The sequence below is a fragment of the Tachysurus fulvidraco genome, chromosome 2, assembly GCF_022655615.1.
Source record: "Tachysurus fulvidraco isolate hzauxx_2018 chromosome 2, HZAU_PFXX_2.0, whole genome shotgun sequence".
NCBI lineage: Eukaryota > Metazoa > Chordata > Actinopteri > Siluriformes > Bagridae > Tachysurus > Tachysurus fulvidraco.
In genome coordinates, this window is record NC_062519.1 from 38,428,180 (window position 1) to 38,453,179 (window position 25,000).

The following is a 25,000-nucleotide window of genomic DNA, read 5'->3' on the forward strand; positions in this document are numbered from 1 at the left end:
TGGAGAAACACACAGCTCATTCATGAAGCAGTGATGGTGGAGGAGTTGTGTGTACTGTATATATAGTCTAAGGTGAAAAGGTTGAGTATAATTGGAGCATCTAAAGAGGCAGCGCTGGGGTGAGAAGCATTACTCGTTAAAACTAAACGCTGCGGACTTCTGCAGTCCAACGAGCGGCCTCTCTTACCTCGAGCGCTCAGCTAAATATGAAAGATATCTCGCTTGAGTAACAGGATGAAAGCTGACCGAGCCGTAAGATTGTACTTGCAGCATAGTAAAAGGGAGAAAATGCTAAAGAAGGTCTAAAAATAGAAGAAAAATGTTAAAGATGCTATGCAGGACCACTAAGCAAATGCAGAAGCTGAGCTGGCTTTAAAACACACACACACACACACACACACACACACACACACACACACACACACACACACACACACACACACACACACACACACACACACACACACACACACACACACACACAAAACTGTGCCATAGACATCATCATAGCTGACGTACTGAGGGCTTTTATGTATATATATATATAAATAAAAATCGAATCGAAAAAATCGAAAATATATATATATAAAAATCGAAAAAGCAACTGATAAAGAAGAAACATGTACAATTTTTTTATTCAAAATAAAATTAAAGAAATAAATAAAAATAGCAGCTATAAATGGCTGTTCTCTCACCAGACTTCTTTTACTCTTAAAGTTAATACTAAAGAAATCCAGCTTGTCATAGAGAAAGTGTGAGGCTCTGTTCTGCAGACTCTCCCGTGTGGCACACGATTACGTTACTGACCGTTACAAAGCACCGAACGTCTGCACGGACGTTTCTTCCTACAGAGAATTGCAAATCCTGAAAACTTCAATGAAACGATTCAGAGAACAGAAAACAAGCATAAAGGCACGAGACACTTGTGTGATACATGAATAGATCCATTATACACCGATCCAAGATGACGTTTTCCTATCAGCGTTCCTGATCTTCATTTTATTCGTGTGAACCTTACTGACACTCGGTGACTCTGCTGGCAAAATGGATGCCTAATTCAAGATGGCAGCAAAATGTTATAGCTGTCGTGGTGGTTTTTTTTTTTAACTGACCCGCTGAAAATTGCTGAGAGCCACATGTTCTGCAAGAAGGACAGTTTTTTTTTTTTGTTGCTTTTGCCGTTTTGCTCAGACATTTAAAATAAACAAATAAATCATTACTCCTGCTTTTCCACACACCACTGATTTTGGACAGAAAAGGTGTCACTCACTCACTGTGTGACTCTTCTAAATGACTTAAAAGAGTACGATCATATATCTGCTATTGGAAACGAATAAACACTCACCGCTCTTCTTCTCGGTGTGTCTCTTCCCTGCCTCCCTGAAGGCCATCACGGCTCTGCAGTAAGCACGCAGCACGGCCCAGCGGAACGTGGCTACAGGGTCGATGCCGATCAGGCCACCGATGAAGGCGTTTCTGCTGCTTTTCAGCAGGGCCACGATGTCTGGCCGCATGTGGTCCGTGTTCTTCTCCCTGAAGTCCTGAATGTGGAGGGAGAGAGAAAGCTGTTTTGCTCGTTCATTCATTCGCAGTTTTGCACACCACATTTCGAACCCTCGTCCAACTGCTGCTATAAAAAAAAAAGTGTATAAATGTTTGAGAACCCCAATGACCCAATACTTTTCCAATACTAACATATAGAATGCCTTGTGTTTTTTTTGTCCTGTAGTGTTCTGTATTGTCTGCCTGCCACTGTTTGCACTAACATATATAAAACATGGATGCAAAGTGCTGTTATTTATATATATATTAAACAAAAAAAAAAGGAAATAAATGAATAAAGCAAATAAATGCAATTGATCATACTGCTGAGAAAGCACATCAAATAAAAAAGTGTTTGACATACAAAAGTCCCTTAGGCCACATTCACACTGCAAGTCTTAATGCTCAATTCGGATATTTTGCTCAGATCTGATTTTTTTTTGTTTGGCTGTTCACATTACCTTTTAAAATGTGGCCTATATCAGATACCAGTGTGAACTGTTTGCTGTTTCGAACTGACCCGCATGTGCAAACTAACAATGACAATGACGTCACACGCAGCACGCCGTTGCGCTAAAGTTGGCGAGGTTATTAAAAAAAAAAAGTTGGCGAGGTTATGGAGGAAGTAAGCATTTTTGTTTTTCTTTCTAAACGTTCGTGTAATATCAGCACAGAGAGGCAGTGTTTTGAAAATTTTCGGATGTCGAGGGCAACTTTTGATTATTTGATCCATTTTGTAGGCGTAGTCACGTTTGTGTGCGTGCTCGCCGACGCATAATTGTGACGAATGTCGATGTAGATTGACGTAAAGTTCGCATCAAATCCGCCTCGGTTGTTCACACTGCGGCCACATTGGAAAAAAAATCGGATTTGGGTCTGATTCAGGACCACATATGGAAGTGGTCTGAATCTGATTTGAAAAAAAATCAGATCTGGGGTAGATTTGAGTGTTCACACTACTCCTGAAGAAGTCTGACCTGGTCACTTGACCCCCAAAAAAAAATCAGATATGGGCCACTTTTACCTGCAGTGTGAACGTGGCCTTAGAAACTACTGCCACATTCACCTTTTGACCAACCAGACGTGAGAATACACATAACATATGGCAAATAATGTTATGAAATATGAAACAGAAAACAGATTATATATATACAAATTAAAAAAAAAAGTTCTTCTCTGTGAAGACTTTGAAAATAGGAATAAATGTGTACGGAGCAACAAAAACAAAACTAGATATCGCTGCTCACATGAATCTAATAACGCGACTCGACTGACACGACACGGTACCCGACCCGTTGCATTACCACGACTCGTCATGCTGTTCGGCGCAAACATCCCAACAGCACGAACACTTCTCTCTAATCTCTCTACTGAGATCCATTTCATTTCAATGCTGTTTCTTTTTCACGATACAACAGACTAAACAAAAACAGACGTGAACGCTTTGGATGTCTAAACAAGTCACTGTTAATGATTACAGTTATTATAGTGCGGAATGTCCGCGTGTGTACATCTAGACCAAATGGTGATTTAATTAATAAGACACGTTCCAGCGGTGTGATTAAACTCCACGTACCAGGACAGGCCAGGTTCTCTTCTGGTTAAAGAAAAATGACTACAGCTTTCTCGCAGTCCCGACAGGCTGCTCGTTTGTGAGTAAGCACAAAAATGACTTCCCATAGACTCCAACAGCATTAGACAACAAAATTGCTTACAGAAATGCTAACGTACACTCTATTGCAATGATGTAATGTTTTCCAGCAGCGCTTATTATTTCCACCTTATGGTAAGATCTTGGTAAAAAAAAAAAAGTGAGCTTGTGATCTTGTTACACGGCTGGGATTATTTTACTGTTCTGAGCTCCACTGAGCATTATGAAGAGTTACGACATGCTGTACGTGCTCTTTGAAATTCTGATAATTATTTCCTTAAGCACATCGTGTATGAAGGTATGTTGATGTGCGTCTTTAATACGTCTTTTCTTTCAGGTGAACGGACGACGGTAATTAAAGTCGGTTAGTGCGGAAAGCTACGTTTGATATTTGCTTCGATGTGAGTAAGTCAGGTGGCTGAGCTCCTACCCTGAGGTCCAGTGGAACGCCACTCGTGCACATCCTCAGAAACGAACGCTACATGTGGTGCAATACAAACTCAAATATTAGGCGCAGTGTTGACTAAACAAACTAGTGCTCTAGTGGGTTCTGAAAAACCTCTCGGATTTCTTCTCTCCAAAACTAATCTCGGTCTTCTGGATTTTTACATTAGTGAATAGTTTTGAATGTGAGACTAGAGTTGGATTTGATTTGCAGCTCATGACAACACGGTAGGGGAAAGTTACAACGTTCAGTTCAGCTCAGAAAGCAGAGATTATTTTGTATCTGATGTCCCATCTACTGGAGGTCCAATGCAATCATCCCTGCAAGTATAACCCGGACATTAGGACCCAGTCTGCCAATGGCAGCTACAATTTACACTGGCCATGCTAAAAGCTTTCTTTAAATCCTGCTTGTAATGTGTGAGAATTCAGAACACAACAGCAAAGCCTCTAGTGTTAATGAGCGTAGCTCTCACCTTCACGCCGTACTTGACCTTCCCAGCGTAGTGTCTGATGATGAAGGCCGGCTCCATGACGGCAGGAAACTCGATGTAGCTGTTTCCCTCGTGCTGCCGCTTGAACTTGTCCAACAACGTCTGGTTGGTGGCCTGCGGAAAGCTGTGATGGAAAAGAAACAGAACTTTAGCTTTTAAGTTAAATACATCTTTCATGTGAGCAGTGATGAAGAAGAAGAAGAAGAAGAAGAAGGAAGAAGGAGAAAGAAGAAGGAAGAAAGGAGGAAGAAGAAGGAGGAGGAAGAAGAAAGAAAGAAGAAGAAAGAAAGAAGAAGAAAGAAGAAGAAGAAGAAGGAGAAAGAAGAAGAAAGAAGAAGAAGAAGAAGAAGGAGAAAGAAGAAAAAAGAAGAAAGAAGAAGAAGAAGAAGAAGAAGGAGAAAGAAGAAAAAAGAAGAAAGAAGAAAAGAAAGAAGAAGAAGAAGAAGAAGGAAGAAAGGAGGAAGAAGGAGGAGGAGGAAGAAGAAAGAAAGAAGAAGAAGAGGAAGGAGAAAGAAGAAAGAAGAAGAAAAAGAAAGAAGAAGAAGAAGGAAGAAAGAAGGAAGAAGAAGGAGGAAGAAAGGAAGAAGAGGAAGGAGGAGGAAGAAGGAAGAAAGAAGGAAGAAGAAGAAAAAGGAGGAAGAAGAAAGAAGAAGAAGGAAGAAAGAAGGAAGAAGAAGGAGGAAGAAAGGAAGGAAGGAAGGAAGGAAGGAGAAGAAAGAAACAAGAAGAAGAAGGAGGAAGAAGAAGAAGAAAGAAGAAGAAGAAAGAAAGAGGAAAGAAGAAGAAGAAGAAGAAGAAGAAGAAAGAAAGAGGAAAGAAGGAGTAGAAGAAGAAGAAAGAAAGAGGAAAGAAGGAGAAGAAGAAGAAAGAAAGAGGAAAGAAGGAGAAGAAGAAGAAGAAAGAAGAACTAACAATAATAATAATAATAATAACAACAACAACAATAACAAACTACATACACACGAGGCAGCACTGAGTCCCGAGATTGAAAAGTACCAGTCTGGGATTATGTGCAGCAGTTAAACCTGAACTTGCCTCAGAGTCAGAGCTTCTTTTGACAGTGATATAAGGACAGCAATTTATTCCACAATATAAAACCTACCTGCTTTTCAAAACAAATCATTAACAATGAACGAATTATTCATAGTTTTATTTCCAAAACCCCGAACTGACAAGGGTCGTAGTGCCGCCCTGCACATTTTAGAGTTAAATCGTTTTTCAAGGCCAGGATCCATAAGGGACTGCGGACGTTCTGGTAAAAACTTTGAACGTGATCAACAGTTCCAAAGCAAAGCTAAGCCTCAGGCTGGCCTTTTAAATCCAAACACATTTTTAACTGGAAAGATATGGAGCAAAACTGCAGAAAAACAACAATGCCAGGGAATAAACATTAAATAAGCTCCAAGACTGGAAGACTGGAGTTTTATAGAAACCTGGCTGAGCGGAGTGTTATATCGTCGGTTACTATTAACTGATCATGCTCATCAAGAAAGGAGACTGAAGGTCCGGAGAGAAAGACAGAAACAAGTGGAGAAAGAACGAAAGGGAATGAAACGCAGGAATACGATCAACATGCCGTGCTCCTTTAGCCTTGAGGGGAACGCGAACTGCTGCCAAAATTGAAACAGAAAAGCAACAGCTACAGGAAGACGAAGAATGTGCCATGAGACTTGAACTACGAAACCCAGCGAGTTCTTTTTAAAGGAATTGTATGAGATTTCCCTTGATCGTGAATCAATACAAATAAATAAATAAATAAAGGGGGTGCAGAAGTGACAGCTTCTTTTCTAAACGGTGAACCAAACGTCATCTCGGGTTTCAAAATGTAACCGATATGAACCAAGAGCACGAGGTTTATTCCCTTCATGTCCTTGTACAGTTGACGTCTGTTCGGTGCAGAAGCTTGAAGCTCTTTCCGTCACTCACTTGCACTCCTCGTCCAGTAGGTGGAGCAGTGCTGTGGGTTTCTTGCTGATGAGGTTGATGCAGCCCGTGTTGTCGATGTAATCTATGTTATGCCAGGTGATGCCCTCTGCCCTGTACTCTTCCTGAGGGGAGAAACACGATAACATTAACACGCCTTTTAAACACACACTCGTTCACGAGAGACACCGAACCCAACTCGGAGTTTCTAGAGTTTTGATCTCATACTGAAAACAAAAGCAATAGTGCATGGAGTAATAGATGCACAAATCATGCTGTGCTGGCCCACTGGGTGATTTTATTCTTCATATAAACAGATTATTTCATACAAATGAACAGTTATGTTGTTTTTATTGCAGCGTGTTATGCTTCCATATGACTCCACCCAAGCCCAGGAATTTCTTTCATCTCTGGACAGCAGCCAGAGCAACAGAACAACAGGCCACCTAAGTGTTTGAAAGCGTTTTCTTGACCAAGGCTGAAGAAACGTTCCTGCATCTGCCCATGGTCTCTGCGGTTTAATAATATGAAAGGTATGCTTCAAATTTTTCCCTGTTAAACCCCCCACCCCACCATTTCCCTGGATTTTGGAGACTGTGAAAATACAACAAGGTATCCAGGCGGGGTTTCGTAAATAAATAAATAAATAAATAAATAAATAAATAAATAAGTAGCATCTTTCAGCCTTGTTAAAGGCAATAGCAGTAAATGACGAGAACAAACTAGAAAATCCCTGGTTATTTCACCAGCATGTGTCGTGCGTGTAACTTCGGATCAAAACAGATATACGATAACTACAGAACTAGAATTCTTTCCAGCAAAATCTGTTAAGAAAATATACTATGGAATACCATGACTAATGATACTCCTACATACATAGATCACTAACATGGTCACTAATGAACTTAATGTGACCAAAGCCAGCAGCTTTTTTCTTTTTTCTCGCACAGCCTTCTTTTGGCTGACGAGAGGAATGAGCCCAAACGGCTTCCAAATGAAAGCAAATAAAACCCCATTTACGACATGCCCATAAATGGTGTAGTGAAAAAAGGAGGAAAAAACTGCCATTAATGGTATAATAAGAGCATGTGTGGTGTGTCTGTCTTTTCCAAGAGCCACTCCAGAGTGTTTGGATTTATGGGCGGCAGATGGCACGCATGCCAGGCGTAGCTGAGGAACAAGAAGGATATCCCAGAGCCGAGCCCCGGCGCCCACTTTTCAGTCAGCATGCAGTGGGATGATTACTACCAACATCGCCGACACTTCTATTAAACCACTTCTGCTGCTACTACTCATGCCACCATGTCTAATATTTCGTAAAGAGGTACGACGATGCACACCACTAATCACCTACGCATGCTACATCGTGAGGTAAAATATGACACCTCTGTGGTGCGGGAAAAGCTCATAGACCTTAGAATTCATCACACGCTCGGACGCCAACTCCTTCCTGACACATGAATCCACTATTTTTCATGTCTTCGAGCAATTAAATTGTGGAACTTGGCAGAGAATATCACATGCCCAAGTGTTTGTCTAGGAACAAATGGGCGGTGCACCATGAAATACTTTTCCCCTTCCAAAGACATTTGAATAAACTTGCCCTTAACTGGACATGACTGCAAGAACTAGTGTAGGAGACAATTATAACAACTGACACTTTATCTCTAAAGTAAAGGCGGAAAAAAAAAAACGTTTCTATCGAGAATGCACATGGAGATTTCATTTAGGTTGTGCCTTTGTGCAGACTATCTGAGGCTGACTTTTGGGAGCTCAAATGTAGGCGAGACCGGGCAGTGAGTCATGCGAGTAAGTAAGTAAAGAGCTTGGTGGAACTTGTCATGTTACTCCCTCTAGCTTCACACTGGAGTGCAGAGGCATGTTGTGGTCTTTAGATAAAAACCAAAGCCCATTTAGATAAACAAAGCAAAGAAATTTTAAAACCCTGAGCTGGACGTATATACTTGTTGAACATCACATTATAGGTTTAGACCTAGTTTGCTGTTATAATATCCTCTTTCCAGATTCCCACTTTTGGAGCGTGACTATGCGTGCAACCTAGACATTAATGTTTATCTAACTGATGTATTATTTGGTTAGTGGTTGCTTACTTCTGCTTGATATGGATTAGTAGGTTCGCTAAGACATTAATCAGAATAATAAATGAATATCGTTTTATTTTTTCCTCCCCTACACCACACACATGGTATAAAAAAAAACTGTAAAAGGTCTAAGAACATGCTTAAACCTGAGACCGTGACGCTCTGCCCAAAATCAACCCTGAGCAAACTGGACCTGGTATGAAACCAGCCTTAGATTCATTAGCCTACAAATAGCCTAAATTTGTGCTTTTTCGGGGAAAACACTCCTTTAACGTAATGTGATTTGCAATTGCCAAGTTCTAAATGTGTCTTTGTATTAGAACAGTAAAAGCAGTGCATTAGTGTAATCTAATCTAATCGCAATCAGATCCCTCACCTTTGATGCCAGCTGTCTAGGGCTTGTAATAAGATGGCACCTTGCATAAGAGAACTGCTCTTTTGTGGACTGCCAGCGGCGATTACTGCTGCCTGATCAAATAATGGAAGCAATCAGTGAGGCGAGGCGAATCTGATCTGGCACTTAAAGGAGCACAGCGCACTTCGGATGCCTGAAAGACGCACTCGGCTACCTCCAGAGCAGCAGAGCGAGACTCAACATCACTTTAGACCAAAATGAACGGTGCATGCATGGTAAAGTACACTCGAAGATGATGTACAAAAACGCCGTGGTCGACATGAGTGCTCGGCTCAGCTGGAGCTTTGCAGCGTCGGGATTCAGACGACTCCCAGTGTCCGGGTGAAAGGGTGAACTCTTTCAGTACAACACGACTGCACTTGGTTTTTTTAAACCGAAATATCATGTAGAAAGAAAGTGTTATAATATTATGATCATCGTTTCGCCGAACCCTTCGGGCTTTCCTAATGTTTCAATGAAAACATTTTTCCTGGTTAAATATTAGCTTCGGTGCCTCTCTGGAAAATCTTTCCCGGAACTGAACTACATCTTGTTCCTATAGACAGATTGTTCCGAGTCATTTAACTCGAGTCCGAGTCGAGTCTCGAGTCGCGAATGTCAAGTCGAGGACTTAAGTCTGACTCGAGTCAAGTCATACGACTCGAGTCCCCCATCTCTGTTTATTCCTGGGAAATTTAATCGAGCTTGCGTTCACGTTTATTCACCTCCCTGTGTGTGAAAGCAGAGAAATGCAAACAAAAACAAAGTAATATTTTCCTTTTCCATCGATTATAGAATCTTGAATAGATCATCAGAATTCATAAGCATACAGTACATAAAAATCTGTAGTGCACTAACAGCTCTATTAGTGATCGAGCGTTTAACCCGCTTCACAAACCAATGAGCAGAAGCAAGTGCTATCAGGTTGTGACAGTAATATGTGTTCTTTTGGTCTAAATAAAAGCCTTAACCAAACACGGGCTTTAAAAGGTGAGTCACAAAGGCAGCACTCTGACAGCCGGTGATTAACATGATGGGTTGTGGGGGCTGTAGGTTCCTCAGGCTAACGCCGAGCAAATGAATGATACACAGTGATACAATAGAGCTTTTCTTTTTCTTTTTTACAGTGCCTTTGTGGAAGACTGGTTTATTTAATCATCTCACTAAAGTCGGGTTATTTACCAGAACGATCCCTGTAATAAAGACAAACCACCATGTAAACAGTTCAGCACATAGGAGATGTGTGGGAGGACAAAAACATCACCGCTGGATGACTTGCTGACTACTTGTTAAAGTTACAGAGATGAAGTGTTTAGAAAAGACTAGCCCAGGACTAAAGACACAGACTTGCTCACGTTACTTTCTGATATTAAGGTAGCGATCTTTTTTTATACTAGTAACGGGGGCCGAGTAACACGGTGCATATGAAGTGCGATGAAGATTTTGGACCTCCACTGAGATGAGGCCGACTCGGAGAGAATCCTGAGACATCTACAGATCTACCAGCTCCAGGTGGACTCTGTGATATTAAAGAGGAGATCTGAACTCCGTGTGATCCTTACACCGATACATTTGTTTGACTGTATATTTATAATCACACCCTCTAGTGTCACCCATATGAGGATGAGGTTCCCCTTTGAGTCTGGTTCCTCTCAAGGCTTCACCTCAGACTTGCTCATTGGGGAGAAATACATACACATTGTGAACTAAATCTATCTAATAATAATCTTGAATTTTTATTATATTAATTCTTTATATTATTCCTTATGTTTATGTTCTGTAAAGCTGCTTCGAAACAATGGCTATTGTAAAAAGCGCTATACAAATAAACTTGAACTGAATTGAATATACATTCACTTCCTGGTGTGTTGGCTAATAGATTTAGGCTTCGTCCACGTCTGTAAATATCCACATTAATGTTCCACTACAAAGACGTGTTCTGTTCTTCTCTTACTAGAGGAGATCCTCGTATATAGCTTTAATAAGTGCACGATTTCTAGAAATACATTAAAAAGTGAAGTAGTACTTTAATTATGAGTGTTTGCTGATTTCATTCTCGTTGAGGATGTGAGCGAAGAGAGAGAGTGAAACAACGAGTTCGTATAACTTTGGATTCCTAAGTAGGAATTTATTCCATCGTTACATGTTGATGTACCAGTAAACACATTAAAATGATTTAGACTTCATGCAAGCTGGGATTTGTGGCTGTGTTATTAACTCGAGTAGCGCGCAAGCCGTTCTTTTCAATCTGTGTGCAGTCAAAACAAATCAAGCTGTAATTACTGGCAATAAATCTGTTATTAGTCTGTAATGTTGAGCCGTGTGTGTGTGTGTGTGTGTGTGTGTGTGTAGAGGAGAGGATGAGAAACGCTGCAGTTTAGATCGGCGCTTTCACCTGCTCCAGCTTAAAGATGTGCTGGTTGAAGTAATGCTGAAGTCTCTCGTTGGCGAAGTTGATGCAGAACTGTTCGAAGCTGTTGTGCTCGAAGTCTTCGAAGCCGAAGATGTCCAGGACACCGATGGACAGGATCTAGGAAAGAAACCGGGGTTAGACGAAGTGTTTAGCTTTTCCCTGAAATATTCTTATTGATGTACTGTCAATATTTTATGTGGGAAGGGAGGGAGGGATAAATAACGGCCCGGCTTACGCTGTTCCGGAATATATCCATTACACGATGTCTGCATCTATAATTTACAGATTAAACCAGCACTCTCCAGCAGAGAGAACCGCAAAATGACACAGCAAATCCCCGTCAGATAAATCTATATCATAAACCATTAGAGCTGAAACATGCCTGACGGCGCTCCTAGTCATTCCTCTACTTTATCTCCCTCCATCATCTGATGGAAGCCTCTCTCACCTTGGCCGACTCCTCCAGCTCTCGGTTGTTGAGCAGGGCGTGATTGATTCTGAACACGATCCAGTCGAACAGAGCGCTGTAGAGAGATTTAGCCATGGAGTCACGCACAGTTCCAGCCTGAAACACAACAACAGACAGCCATGAGCTTCAAAACCTGCCAGCAAATGTGTCTTATGCTGTCTGCCTTGTCCTGGACCGGAGACGGTGCAGTAAAACAAAACTGCAGTAAAACATTCCTACTGTCCAAAAACCCGTCAGCATTTGTCAGAAAACACACAGAGATGCTGCTTGTTTGTTTAGATGAACTCCGACGTTTACAATATTTAATAATTTAGTAGATCCAGTCTAGTCCTCAGAAAAGCCCTTGCCATAGGTTTAGAAGGATTTTTCTCATTCATACACTGACTGTAATAGGAAAACATGGTGCTAGTACTCAATAACAGCCTAGAACAGTACATACGTACACAATCAGAGACTTGGTGTAACTTTATTTAGCCAGCCTCAGAAAGTGTTGCACCACATGGACAAGTTTTTGAGGATGTGCGCTAGCTAAAGTTTACGCTTAAAAACAAACATTTACATTTACATTTACATTTACAGCATTTGGCAGACGCCCTTATCCAGAGCGACGTACATAAGTGCTTAAATCTCTAACACTGAATACATTAATGCTGGTTCACTAGGTTACATACTTAAGATACCATGAGTTTAAAACATTTGTTCAAAGTTACAATGAAAAAGTGTCAAAGGTGGGTTTTTTTTTTTTTTTTTTTAAATGCAAAAGATAAGGAAAGAAGTGCTAGTTGAAGTGCTTCCTGAATAAGTAGGTCTTCAACCGCCGCTTGAAAATAGCCAGTGACTCGGCTGTCCGGACCTCTATGGGAAGTTCATTCCACCACCTTGGTGCCAGTACAGAGAAGAGTCTTGTAGTATACTTGCCTCTTACCCTGAGAGATGGTGGAACCAGTCGAGCAGTGCTGGTAGATCGGAGGTTGCGGGGTGCAGTGCGAGGAATGATGAGGGCTTTGAGGTAAGAGGGGGCTGGTCCATTTTTGGCTTTGTAGGCCAGCATCAGTGTTTTGAACCGGATGCGTGCAGCTACCGGAAGCCAGTGGAGGGATCGCAGTAGCGGGGTGGTATGCGAGAACTTTGGCAGGTTGAAAACAAGCCGGGCAGCTGCATTTTGGATCATTTGCAGAGGACGGATTGCGTTCATAGGTAGACCTGCCAGCAGTGCATTGCAGTAATCCAGTCTAGAAATGACAAGAGACTGAACAAGTACCTGGGCAGTCTGTGTGGACAAAAATGGCCGAATCCTTCTAATGTTGTAGAGAAGAAACCGACATGAGCGAGTCACATTTGCAACATGAGAGGAAAAGGACAGTTGATTGTCCATGGTTACCCCAAGGTTGCGAGCTGTGGCTGAAGGGGAGATCAGATCGTTGTGCAAGGATATAGCAAGATCGTGACCTGGGGATGAATCACCTGGGATGAACAGCAGTTCAGTTTTGCTAGGATTGAGCTTTAACTGATGAGCAGTCATCCATGATGAAATTTCTGCCAGACATGCTGAGATCCGGTCAGAAGCTGTGGCATCTGAGGGTGGGAAAGAGAAGATAAGTTGTGTATCATCAGCATAGCAGTGGTAAGAGAACCCATGTGATGAAATAACTTCACCAAGTGAGTGAGTATACAAGGAGAAAAGAAGAGGACCAAGTACTGAGCCCTGTGGGACGCCAGTGGAGAGTCTGCGTGGAGCAGATGTCACTCCCCTCCATGTTACTTGATATGAGCGTCCTTCCAGGTAGGAGGCAAACCATTCCCAAGCTGATCCGCAAATCCCAAGACTCTTGAGGGAGGATAAGAGAGTCTTGTGGTTGACCGTATCAAACGCTGCTGAAAGGTCAAGGAGGATAAGGACGGATGATAGTTTGGCTGATCTAGCAGTATGTAGCTTCTCAGAGACATCCAAAAGGGCTGTCTCTGTAGAGTGAGCTGCTTTAAAGCCAGACTGTTTGGGATCTTGGAGGTTGTTCTGTGAGAGATAGACAGACAGTTGATTATAGACAATGCGTTCAAGAATTTTTGAAAGAAATGAGAGAAGTGATACCGGTCTGTAGTTACTGATGTCTGATGGATCCAGAGCAGGTTTCTTTAGGATGGGAATAACCCTTGCTCTCTTGAAAGTAGTTGGTACCTGACCAGATGCTATGGATCTATTGACGATAGTGGAAATGAAGGGCAAGAGGTCTTGTGAGATGGTCTGGAGCATAGTGGTAGGGAGTGGATCCAATGGGCAGGTGGTAGGATTGCAGGACTGGATGAGTTGTAAAATCTCTTCTGCTGCTACAGTTGAAAAATGTGACAACGAAGGTGTAGGGGAATCCATACTCTGAGATGTAAGTGCAGTCGGGGCTGAAGTGAAGGTCCGGCAGATTTCCTCAATCTTCTCCTGGTAGAAAGAAGCAAAGTCTTCTGCAGTCAGGGAGGATGAAGAAGGTGGAGCCGGGGGGTTGAGCAGAGAAGAGATGATGTTGTGGAATTTCCGAGGGTCATGTGAGGAAGCTTCAAGCTTTTCCTTGTAGAAGGAAGTCTTGGCAGAAGTCACATCTGAGGAGAACTTGACAAGAAGTGTTCTGTAAAAATCAAGATCTGCATCAAGTTGTGATTTCTTCCACTTTCTCTCTGATGATCTTAGCTCTCTTCGATTGTTGCGCAGCACATCTGAAAGCCAAGGAGCAGAGGAAGAAGTTTTCTTGGGTTTAGCGAACATAGGGCAGAGGGAGTCCATAGTTGAGGAAAGAGATGAGAGGAAAGTATCTGTGGCTGAGTCTAAGGGTAGTGAGGAAAAAGACTTAGCATCAGGAAGGGAAGAAAGAGTGCCAGAAGCTACAGATGAAGGTGAGACAGAGTGAAGGTTGCGGCGAGTAAGAGCAAGGGGGTGAGAGGTAGTTTTAGGTAAGATAGGTAGAGTGATGGTGAAGGATACCAGGTGATGATCAGAGACGTGGAGTGGGGTAGCAGTCACATCTGTAGCTGGAGAAGGACGGGTGAAAACCAGGTCCAGGACATTGCCTCCTTTGTGTGTGGGGATGTAGCTGTTGAGTGTGAGGGAGAAAGAGTCGAGAAGAGACAGGAGGGAAGAAGAATGTAGCTTGTCAGAGGGGAGGTTGAAGTCACCAAGCACTGTCAGGGGGGAGCTATCGGAAGGGAAAGCACTAAGCAGTGAGTCCATTTCTTCCAAGAAGTTTCCTAGGGGACCAGGAGGGCGGTAGACAACAATGATAACAAGGTTGATAGGAGAGGTAACTGAAATGGCATGAAATTCAAAAGAAGAGATGGTTAAATTAGAGAAGAGTAGAGGTTTAAAGCACCATTTCTTTGACAACAATAAACCTGTACCACCACCCCTGCCTGTTTCTCGTGGTGAGTGAGAGAAAGCATAGGCAGAGGATAAAGCAGCTGGTGTAGCAGTGTTCTGTGGGGATATCCAGGTTTCTGTTAGAGCAAGAAAATCAAAGGAGTAATGGGAAGTTAAAGCAGAGATAAAATCAGCTTTCTTTACCGCAGACTGACAATTCCAGAGCCCACCTACCACTACTGTTTGAGACTTACATAACAGAGGAGGGTAGATGAGGTTATTGGGATTGTGACCTCTGCTTTGTGGATGAGAGCGTCTGCGAGAGTAGGCCTTGAGTACAGAGATGGGTTTAAGGCACATATTTGTAGTCAAACAATAGTGAGAATTGAGGTATGGTAGAATATATCAAAACAGTACTCAAACACAAACACACAGACAAAAAAAAGAGCAACTTTTCTTTCTCACCGTTTTTCAATGACATTCGACATCATATTAACGAGGACATTAATATAGTGGAAACGGAGACGCTGGAAACGACGCTGGAGTCCTGACAGGGCGATCTGCAAGTGACGAGCGTGATCGTTTCGAAATTAGCATTAAGTCACGTCAAGTCAAGTCGAGTCAAGAAACTTTTGTCATTTCGCGACAACTGTTGCAGTACACGGTGAAATGAGACAACGATTCTCCAGGATCATGGTGCTACATAAAACAAAGACAGAGCTACGGACTTAAGTTAGTTATAGATACATAAAGGCTAACTGTGTAACCTGGTGCAAACAAACACAAAGACAATACACAAAAGACAATAAACAAAAACAGCCCAGTGTAAATACTGTATGTTCAACAATATTTATTTAACCTGTTGGCTGATATAACCCGTAAGAATGTATAGTAATTCTAGTACTAGTAAGAATGTCTGATTTGTGTACGTACGTAAATGTTCAGTATCTTGACATTTTAAAGTCTAACCTTTGTACATTTCCATGTAGCAGATTTTCTGGGGTAAGCAGCAAAGCAAACAAAAAGTCAGTTTTTTCCCCTTACTCCTCCCTTTAGTGTAAAATCTACACAGGTTTCCAGTCCTACATTTCTGATTTGCTGATGCGTCAGCTTAAATAAGAGAATGTTGGGCGTGTGTGTGTGTGGTGTGTGTGTGTGTGTGTGTGTGTGTGTGTGTTTTGTTCTCAGTAATCACAGCAGAATGTTTCTGAAGAAATCCTGAAGTGAACGCAGCCTTAAGAACAAAGACAGCTGTATGACAGAGAAACAGACAGCTAATTCATACTCTTATTAATAATGGCGATCGGCATCGCTCTTAACTTTAACTAAACTTGCAGCGCTGATGACGATTTTTTTCCAAAAAAGGAGCACGCACAAGTTTGTAGGTCCCTGTGAAAAAATGTAGCCTAGCGGTTAAAGTGCTGAAGGTGAACCAATCAGAAGATTGAGAGTTTGATTCCCACGACCACCAGGCTGCCGTTGCTGGGCCCCTGAGCAAGGCCCTTAACCCTCAACTCCTCAGTTGTATAAAAGGAGAGTCACTCTGGATAAGAGCGTCTGCTAAATGCTGGAAATGTAAATGTACTCATGTCTGTGCACTTCCCTGAGGCATGATTAACATCAGTAAACCCCTTAACACTCTTCAGCGTGCCACAGCTTCAATCTGATGTGAGCACATAGCCATGGAACTCTTGGATCTGATTTAAGCGAACTACTTAAATCACACCGACGACATAGAACCTGAGAAAACCTGCAAAAGTTTATTAAAAACGTCTGCTAGTTAATTAGGTATGCGATCCGAGCCCTTAAATGGATTTATTTACATGTAATTACATGTATTTCCTTTAGCACCTGCGATGCGATTCGCTGTAACCCGAGAGTCACTTCTGGAGCAGGAGCTCTGTGCAAATGAATACATGCCAAGGGCAGGGATTAGATTGGGTTCAACTCATTCGTGCCTATTATTTGATCAATCCCCTTTATGAATAAGTGAAGAGGATTTATCTTACACCACTCGGACTGCATCTTTGTTGTTACATGTCAAACTTACAAACAAACATCCGTCAATAATCAGGTACATGTTGAATCCTCTTTGGGATAAGATCAAGTATAGAAAATTGTAGAAATTAATTAGTGGATGTTAAAAGCTCAAGAACAAACAAAGCAAAACTAAAGCAAACCCCATCTCTGAATTTCTAAGTGCTAGTGAAAAGGTTTGCATGCAGTTTACATTTCCATTACAGAAAATCATCAGCTCACCCACATATATATATATATATCACTTTACCTGGCTTTATACGAGACGAACGATTATCCATAAGTGTGGCAAGAAACATTTAAAGCAGGGGTGTGAAACTCTGGCCCGTGAGATCATATCAAATGTGCATTACAACAGGCTAGCCGCATGCTCCGGTAATACTACAAATCCCAGAATGCCTTGGGACTATGTTCATGAAAGCTAAATAAAAAAGTGAAGCTGCTGTAAAGTCAGAATAGATAACCATGAAAAAGTTAAGTACTACTAATCCCTCCAGTTTCTTCCTTTCCCAATACACTGTGTTCACTTCCACTTACTCTCTCTTTTAGGAGACGTGTTTTTCCATACAATGTATTTTGTATAGCTGCTCTATGAAATTTCATCAGTATAGATCGATAAGATGTATATATGGACTATAAGGGGTTCATTCACAGTTCACTGATACTAACACAGCATAGCTGTTCTGTTTTATATATATTTTAGTGTGTGTAATGCTCATTGTTTGCTTTCTGTATCTCCTTGTACAGTTTTTGATGTTATACATTTGTGTTGTCAAGGTTTTAGTTAGAAACATAAGTCTATCAACATGATCCAGCTTTAGTGAGGACCACAAGAGAGGAACAATATCCATGAAAGCTAAATAAAAAAGTGAAGCTGCTGTAAAGTCTGTAAAGCTTTATCGTGGCAGCAGAGACGGCAAAATCTGCCCTTTAATGAGGGAGAGTTTGTCAAAAAATGTATGGTCAAAGTTTGTGAAATGAACACCACTGATGTGTCTTTTATTTCAAATTTCATTTCTTATGTGTTTGTAATATCGAGCTCTGGTTGTTCCAAATCCTGTGTTTAAGCAAAACTAAAGTTTGTTTCCATGTGAAAAAGGTTAAACATTACATATCAGTTGTAGTTAAATTTTCAATAAATATTCAGTTTGGCCCTGTGACTTTATCTCAGGTTTATATTTTGGCCCACTGTGACTTTGAGTTTGACTCCCCTGATCTAAAGCCTTGTTTAATCAGGTTTGTTTTTTATCGTTAGCATGTTTAAGCAATCGCTCGTTTTACCCACAATGATACCTCTTAGTGCAGAGGCAATTTATTCGATTTTATTACACAGCACAAATGAGTCTAATTAAATCAGGGAGGTTTTAGTTATCAGTGCTTACAGTAAATGTGAACATGACCTCTAACTAGGAGATAGTGTTATAAAGAGAAAAGCACTTATTAGAAGAGCTGATTTGGGATCGGAGCTAAAAGAAGCCTGTGTCGATTAAAGTGTGTTTAATAACCCTGGTGTCAGGCTCCTGATGGACAGTGTGCATCAGTCAGGAAGTCAGCCATCTGTGATCCTGCCAGTCTGTGTGTGTGTCCACATCAGCTAGAATGTCACTATGAGCTGTGCCTTATGTTGGTTTTTAAGGCGACACTAATAAAAAAAAGATTAGAGTCCGTTCTTAACAAATCTCGGTTTCTAAGCTAAAGCCAAACACAACTTCGAGGTCCGAATCATTCTGCTGCAGTGTTTCATAAGAAATAATACGCTTGGGGTTCGGCGATCAGAAAAAAAAAAAAAAAAAAAGAAAAAAAAATCAGTGATGTGGTGGATGATACAGCGTTATGTTTCCACCCACAAAGTGACTAAGGGGCTTTTTACACCTGGTCACTTCATGCGTTTTCTGTGATCAGATAGCTATCCGATGGTAAAAAGACCAGGTCTAAATGCCCTCCGAAACGGATATAAATCCGATGGTTCAAACCCCTTCAGGAGGAGGTCTGGGACGCATTTCAGATGAAACTGGACAGGTGTAAATGAATGTGGTTGTTCAAGCCACATACGTCAGCGCTATACTCCTCCCAAACGGAAGTACGTGACTCGCGGGTGAGTCACGAGTCGTGCATCGCGCCAGAAACAAATAAATGTAAATGCTGTTTTTTGTAGCATAAACATCCTAACAAGTTTATTCGTCTTCTTTTTGATTGCCTTCTGAAAACCGCACACACCAAAGCGTGTTCCATTTCAATTACCCCGGAAATGAGGTAAAATATATTAGCATATTGGGCGCGAGTAGAAAGATCGGATCGATATCCGATTCGCCGAGACGCATTTATGTGGCCTGATGTAAACGGAACAGTTTTAACAAATCAGATAGCTATCAGATCAGAGACAACACATGAAGTGACCAGGTGTAAAAAGGCCCTGTGTTACAAGACCCACTCATCCTGAAGGGTTTCATTCCTTTAATTCCTCATACACAGAACTGCCAAAAGATTAACATTTGTATTTTTTTTATTTCTTAAGAAACATCCATGATCCATTTAGAGGAACTCAACTTTTTTTCACCCTGAAGACCCAAAACTCAGATTATTGTCTGCTGAAAATGTTCTGCCTGTTACACTGGAGACTGAATGTAAAATGCCACCAATCGAATCCTTACACAACTCATTATTGCTACTCCGATGTATGGTGTAGCTATAATGTGTAATGCAGATAGTTGTGCAGTTAAATCTACTGTCAGAGCTGCTGTTATTGACAGTAACCGATATCTGACTAATCGGCTTACTGCGTGGTATGTGTGTATCTGCTACTTCGTCATTAACCGTTTGGGCAAAAACCTCTGAAAAAGCAAGAAAATGAAAGTTGACCCACGGGATAGGATCACGCCGGCCTAAAATCCTCCATAAAGAATGTCTCCACAAGTCCACCAGTTTATTTATGTGGTTGGTTGCGACAGACAAGAGACTAGCGTTCACTGAGAACTCGAGGTGTCTAAACAGTGGAACGTGAGAACTTTTACACAACTCGTATACACTATTAATGTGTTGCTTTTTATTCATGTGTCTGGAAAGTTGTCTTTCTAGAAGCATCCTTTGATCTCTGTGCACATTCGGAGCCATAGGGCCGCATCACCCGAGCACCTCGAGGAGGACACTGTCGCACATTACACGGAGGACATGGTCACGATTATGCACTTCTCTTTAAGTCCGTCCTGTCGGTCTGGTCTGGCTGTTTTTCTGAGCGACGCATGTAGGCGATAAACAGGCTGTCAAAATTCAGGAATAATTGCTGTTCGCTGAGAATAATAGTTTAAATAACTCTGCAGCTGTTGCGCCTTAAACCCATTTCAGCAGCTGTGTGTAAAAGTCACGGTCAAGGCTGCTTGCAACAGAGTTTCATCATGAAACGGGGTGAAGACAGGATTCCTAAATAAGGAATGGGATCTGCATTTGACGCATGTCGTATGATCGGATCCTGTGAATCTGAGCTCGGCTGTGCTACGGATGAGAAAGGACTATAAAAACGGCCAAAGTGTGGAATTTGCAATTTTCCACTGAAGACTGATGAAGAATTCAGGAGTGTGAATAAATAAAGTCTGCGCTGGTTTGGTTCTCACCTCGGCCAACTTGTAGGGCACGATGAGCTTTTCTCCCACCGTCACCGTCTTCCGCGTCGTCAGGGCTTCGAATAACATCTCCTCTTTCACCTGGAATGCAGAGCATGAAGATTAGTTCACGTAATTCACCATTAGAGCTTGTTTAGGACTCAGAAATTCACTGCAGGACCTGTGAAACCTCCAGACCATACATTTATGTGGACGCATGGCTAAGAGGATAACGTTCTGACCCCAGCTTCCTAACAAGCTAGCAGATAATTTCACCCTACAGTGTGCCAGTTTGTATGGCATTTAAAAGTCTTTTCGTCTGGAAGTCAGAAAGTAAACAGTGACTCTGGGTGAAAGAGAGTGCAGCTAAACAACAACATGCTGGAGAGAATAAATACTGCTTCCATAAAAGAGGTCTGTAGAAGGCACAATAATGAATAGTACAACTTTTCAAAAGTAAAACCCAGACATTTTAACGATCAGGCTTTTCCCCCCTGATCAGAAGCAGAACAACGGATCGATAAACAATAACAATAAACGCTGTTTATTGAATGCTGGCTGTCTGCAGTACCAGCCGTAAACAAACCATCTTGCATCTTTCATTTTCTAGCCAGTTCGTGTTAACTGGCAACCAGCCATAACGTCATCTGGACAAGTGGGTAATCATTTGATACTGTACTTGTCATGTTAATATCCTTTAATGGCAGCTGATTTGGAGTTGAATGTATGAACACCTTTACACTCAGACACACTCGTTAGCCTCTGGACCTCACACATGTAGGGAGATAATTGATGATTATTTCCTAGAATTACACACTTCGTTCTACACTGAAATAAAAGCTTTATTCAGCACATTAAAGGCATTATTATTTGAACTGTTCATTAAATCGCATCACAGGTCCCAACCGCTTCCTTGTGTTGACTTACGAAAGCGTTAGAACTTCCCTCGTGGCCCACAGAATGTCAGTGAAGATATTTTTTTTTGCGCTAAGTAGAGTTCTGAATTTCTGCTTCAGTAGCGTGCTAAAATGTGATCTGATCTCCATCTGTTACAAAACTACAGGAAGTCAGTTTTATACACTCCGGGTGTTTACAGCCTTATCTTTACGGAGTGAATTTGTAATGAGTGGGACAAGTAACTGACAAGAATCGACAAGTTTGTCTGAACTGAAAACAGAACAGAAACTGTTTGACAGTGGAAGCTTAAACATACTGTATGTGGAAACTAATCCTCTGATTAGTTTCCACATACAGTTTAGGTCTGATTTTTCCGAAGAAAGCGTTTGTGGCCTCCTTTTCAACTTGACGAGGCTTGAAAACCACAAAACTACATGGAAAATATAAGTAACGAACTTCAGAGCCACGGCGGGTCAGAGCTAGTAGTGTAGAGTTAACATTTAACACACTTAACATTTGTTAGTTACTTTTGTCATTAGCTAGCTAGACACTAGACACTAGACACTAGCTAGCTAATGACCTACTAAGCCTTTGCACTTTCCAAAGCATTTGGCTTCATTCAAAAAATAAGCACATATGACCGAGTGTGTGATGGAAATGAATCGAGTTTCCATTTCTTTGTCAGTGGCTGTTTATCACCACTCAAAGACTCACCCTTGCTTCAGTGGATAACGTCACCTGAGACTAAAAACAGACCTACAAATACAAAACACAAGCAAAGGTGGTCATTTATACCTCCAGCAGCTCTGACACGATGGGCAGAACGTCAGGGTTGCAGATGTCGATGGAGTCGTCCCGGTACGTCTTCTTCTTATACCGGATGTTGCCTAAATGAAGAATCGCTGACAGCAGGGAAAAGATTCTGCAAGGGGAAAAAAAAAAAAAAAGAATAGAAAGGACAACCAGTTCAGTTGGAATCAGTATGGGAAGGTTTATTATTGAGAGTAGGAGCGAGCGAGAGATGCAAGTGACTCACTGTTTTCGTGTGGCTGGCAGGAACCCCACCATCTCCATGGCCAGCTGCAGACGCTCAAAGTCGTGCTTCAGATCCTCTCCTTCCACGGTGAAGCAGTCCTGCTGGTTTCAAGAAGCAACGCGTCACTGGCCATTAAACACTTCCCCACAATGTGAGGTGTCCCCAGAGGTGCAGTTACACGGCACACCTCCGTTTCACTACACAACTCGAGCATGCACCGACACGGCCTCCCGCACCAACACGCAGGCTGTTTCCATTCAAATGTTTTTACAATTGTTGTGAAGTCCACAAGTGAGAATATTTCTGTTCATGGTTAATAAAATAATACTTAGAGGCAAAGAGACGATGGCCACGGTCTTGGAGAGATTGGAACACGCTTCTATATCGTTTATTCAATTTACATTTACGGCATTTAGCAGACACCCTTATCCAGAGTGACTTACGACTGAGCAACTGAGGGTTAAGGGCCTTGCTCAGGGGCCCAGCAGTGGCAGCTTGGTGGACCTGGGGTTCGAACCCATGACCTTCCGATCAGTAGCCCAACACCTTGACCACTGAGCTGCCACATCCCTACTTTCCACGGTTACCACGGTTGAGTCTCGGTGTTCAATCTCTGCTCTCTCTATACGAGTTTGTAACACATTTCCAAACAGAATATCGCTAATGGACTAGGTTCATTTCTGCTTCCAAACACATTCGAGACTTTACGTATATTTAAATCTTACATATTTAGATTCACATGTTACTCTTTTCTAAGATATGCAGGGGAAAATAAAGCCCCAGTACTGTACATGTGTATATGTATAAAGGCGGTGTTAATATGCACAAACTCACAAGTGTGAGAAATGAGTCCAACAGAATCCTACAGGTCATTTCTAGCTTCTTTTAGCTAGCGTCTTAATATTCACGTACAATGAACAGTTTTGAAATGAAAGAATATTCCAATTACATTTGCTTTCTGAAGAACGACTCGCTATCTTCCCGAAAGTTAGAAACCCGATTAAACGAACTGAGGAATTCTGAATATGAACCGAGGAATTAGCAATTTTATTATATTCTATTATATTATTACAATCGTCATATTATCATATACAGTATTATTTACTCCCTGCTCTAATATACAACATGCACAACAATATGTTGGTATTTCTCTCTTTATTACTTTATTCTATTCTATAGACTTTATTTATTGAAACAGTATTTTAGTTTTTTGTTTTTTTTTAGCTCTACTGATTCTTAGTGATGGCCTTAATGGCCTTTAACTAATGCATACTCTTATTTGTATCTGAATGTATCATTTAAAAAAAAAAAGACAATTATGAATGTAATATTTAGGTTCAGATTAAAAACGTGCATGAAACAGATGAATGGAAACTCTACTAATGACATAAGCCACTCGGTGATAAACAGTAACGCTCACACGTGTGGATGCAAAGCTGCTTGGCTGTTTTCTCTGCACTGACACGCCGTGTCCTTATGGAATTTGATGAAACCAGACATTTTCCGGGTTGGAAATAAAGGCCCCGGTGAATAGGAGTGTCGGCATATACCGCCCTCGCGGTGGAAAATTTACAGTGCTTTAGCGGTAAATCTGGTGCATGTGCAAAGGCAATAAGGGAATCAGCGTTTTATTACTTAATACATTGAATGAAATGGAGCTGAGCGGCAGCATGATGCATGCTGGGCTGACAGCAAAGGAGCAGGTAATCTAAATAAGTACAGAGTATAAATTAAGGGGCATTTTTGAAGTAGCTCGTGTTTAACAGGGTTTGAAATGTAATGGCTGCGAGCCCAGACGTAGCAGAAATTCGAGTCTGTAGGAGTCACCCGGATGGAGATCGGTGATGTCTTTTAAACTTGTTAGATTTGGATTAGTCCTAAAGATACATCTCGTTTTGGATGCCTCCCTTTCCTCCCGGTTTTGATAGTAAACGGTGTGGGAGGTATAGAGGCTCAGAGGGAGAGCGTGTACAGGAGGAAAAACTGTCACTGACAGCAGAATTCCTGAGCTGGCACTGAGTGGATCTACCTGCTCATGAAAACACCAGCGCATTTACACAGCGTCTGCCTTGTAATGAGACAGCGTCTCCTTCATCTCCCACCTCGGCCATCGATCCTATAATTACAGCATACCAGAGAAATGGAAAGGCAAATAACTCTGAAACATAATCGGTGCCACGCTTAGACCAGGATCCAGCCTGTTAGTGTTCACGTTTCCAGAGTAGGAACTGGAGAAAGGGCAATTTCTCATGTTAACTGTCATCACGCTTTCCAAGAACAACAAACTCTGGCTGCAGAAAGGTGTTTTAGGGTTTCAGCTCGAAGTGGCATGACAGCTATTACAGAATTGCTTGCATTCAGAGGATTAATATTTTGGCATGAAGATTCACCGGGATCTTTATTTCCACCGATATTAATAACATTCGATATTCGCAAAAGGACGCAGAGCTTTCGCAAGCCTGTAAATGAAACTTTGTGGGGTGGGGTGATGTGGGGAGGGTGATGGGGGTCACTGGCTGATTTAATCACACCAAATCTGACTGGAATAAGCTTCTTGCATCTGCATTCACAAGTGTGGAATTACTGCATGACTAAAAACAGGCAAACTCACAAAAACACAGCCACTGATATTGAAGCCTCCGAAACCTCTGGCCTCGTTATT

The 25,000-nt window shown here is 41.7% G+C and overlaps 1 protein-coding gene across 9 annotated transcripts in view; it reads right to left on the reverse strand.

The window, feature by feature from the left end:
- myo9aa (myosin IXAa) overlaps nt 1–25,000 on the reverse strand; it is a 105,723-nt gene that overhangs the window by 26,955 nt on the left and 53,768 nt on the right. For 6 of the 9 annotated variants that reach the window (XM_047810374.1, XM_047810373.1, XM_047810376.1 and 3 more), the window contains 8 exons: nt 22,339–22,439; nt 22,098–22,224; nt 20,418–20,507; nt 11,412–11,528; nt 10,946–11,080; nt 6,058–6,179; nt 4,114–4,255; nt 1,346–1,541 (listed from right to left, as the gene is read on the reverse strand). In XM_047810374.1, coding sequence (XP_047666330.1) covers nt 1,346–1,541; nt 4,114–4,255; nt 6,058–6,179; nt 10,946–11,080; nt 11,412–11,528; nt 20,418–20,507; nt 22,098–22,224; nt 22,339–22,439 — 1,030 coding nt within the window. The remainder of the gene's footprint in view (nt 1–1,345; nt 1,542–4,113; nt 4,256–6,057; nt 6,180–10,945; nt 11,081–11,411; nt 11,529–20,417; nt 20,508–22,097; nt 22,225–22,338; nt 22,440–25,000) is intronic. The other 3 variants (XM_047810381.1, XM_047810377.1, XM_027153179.2) reach the window with 1 other exon arrangement.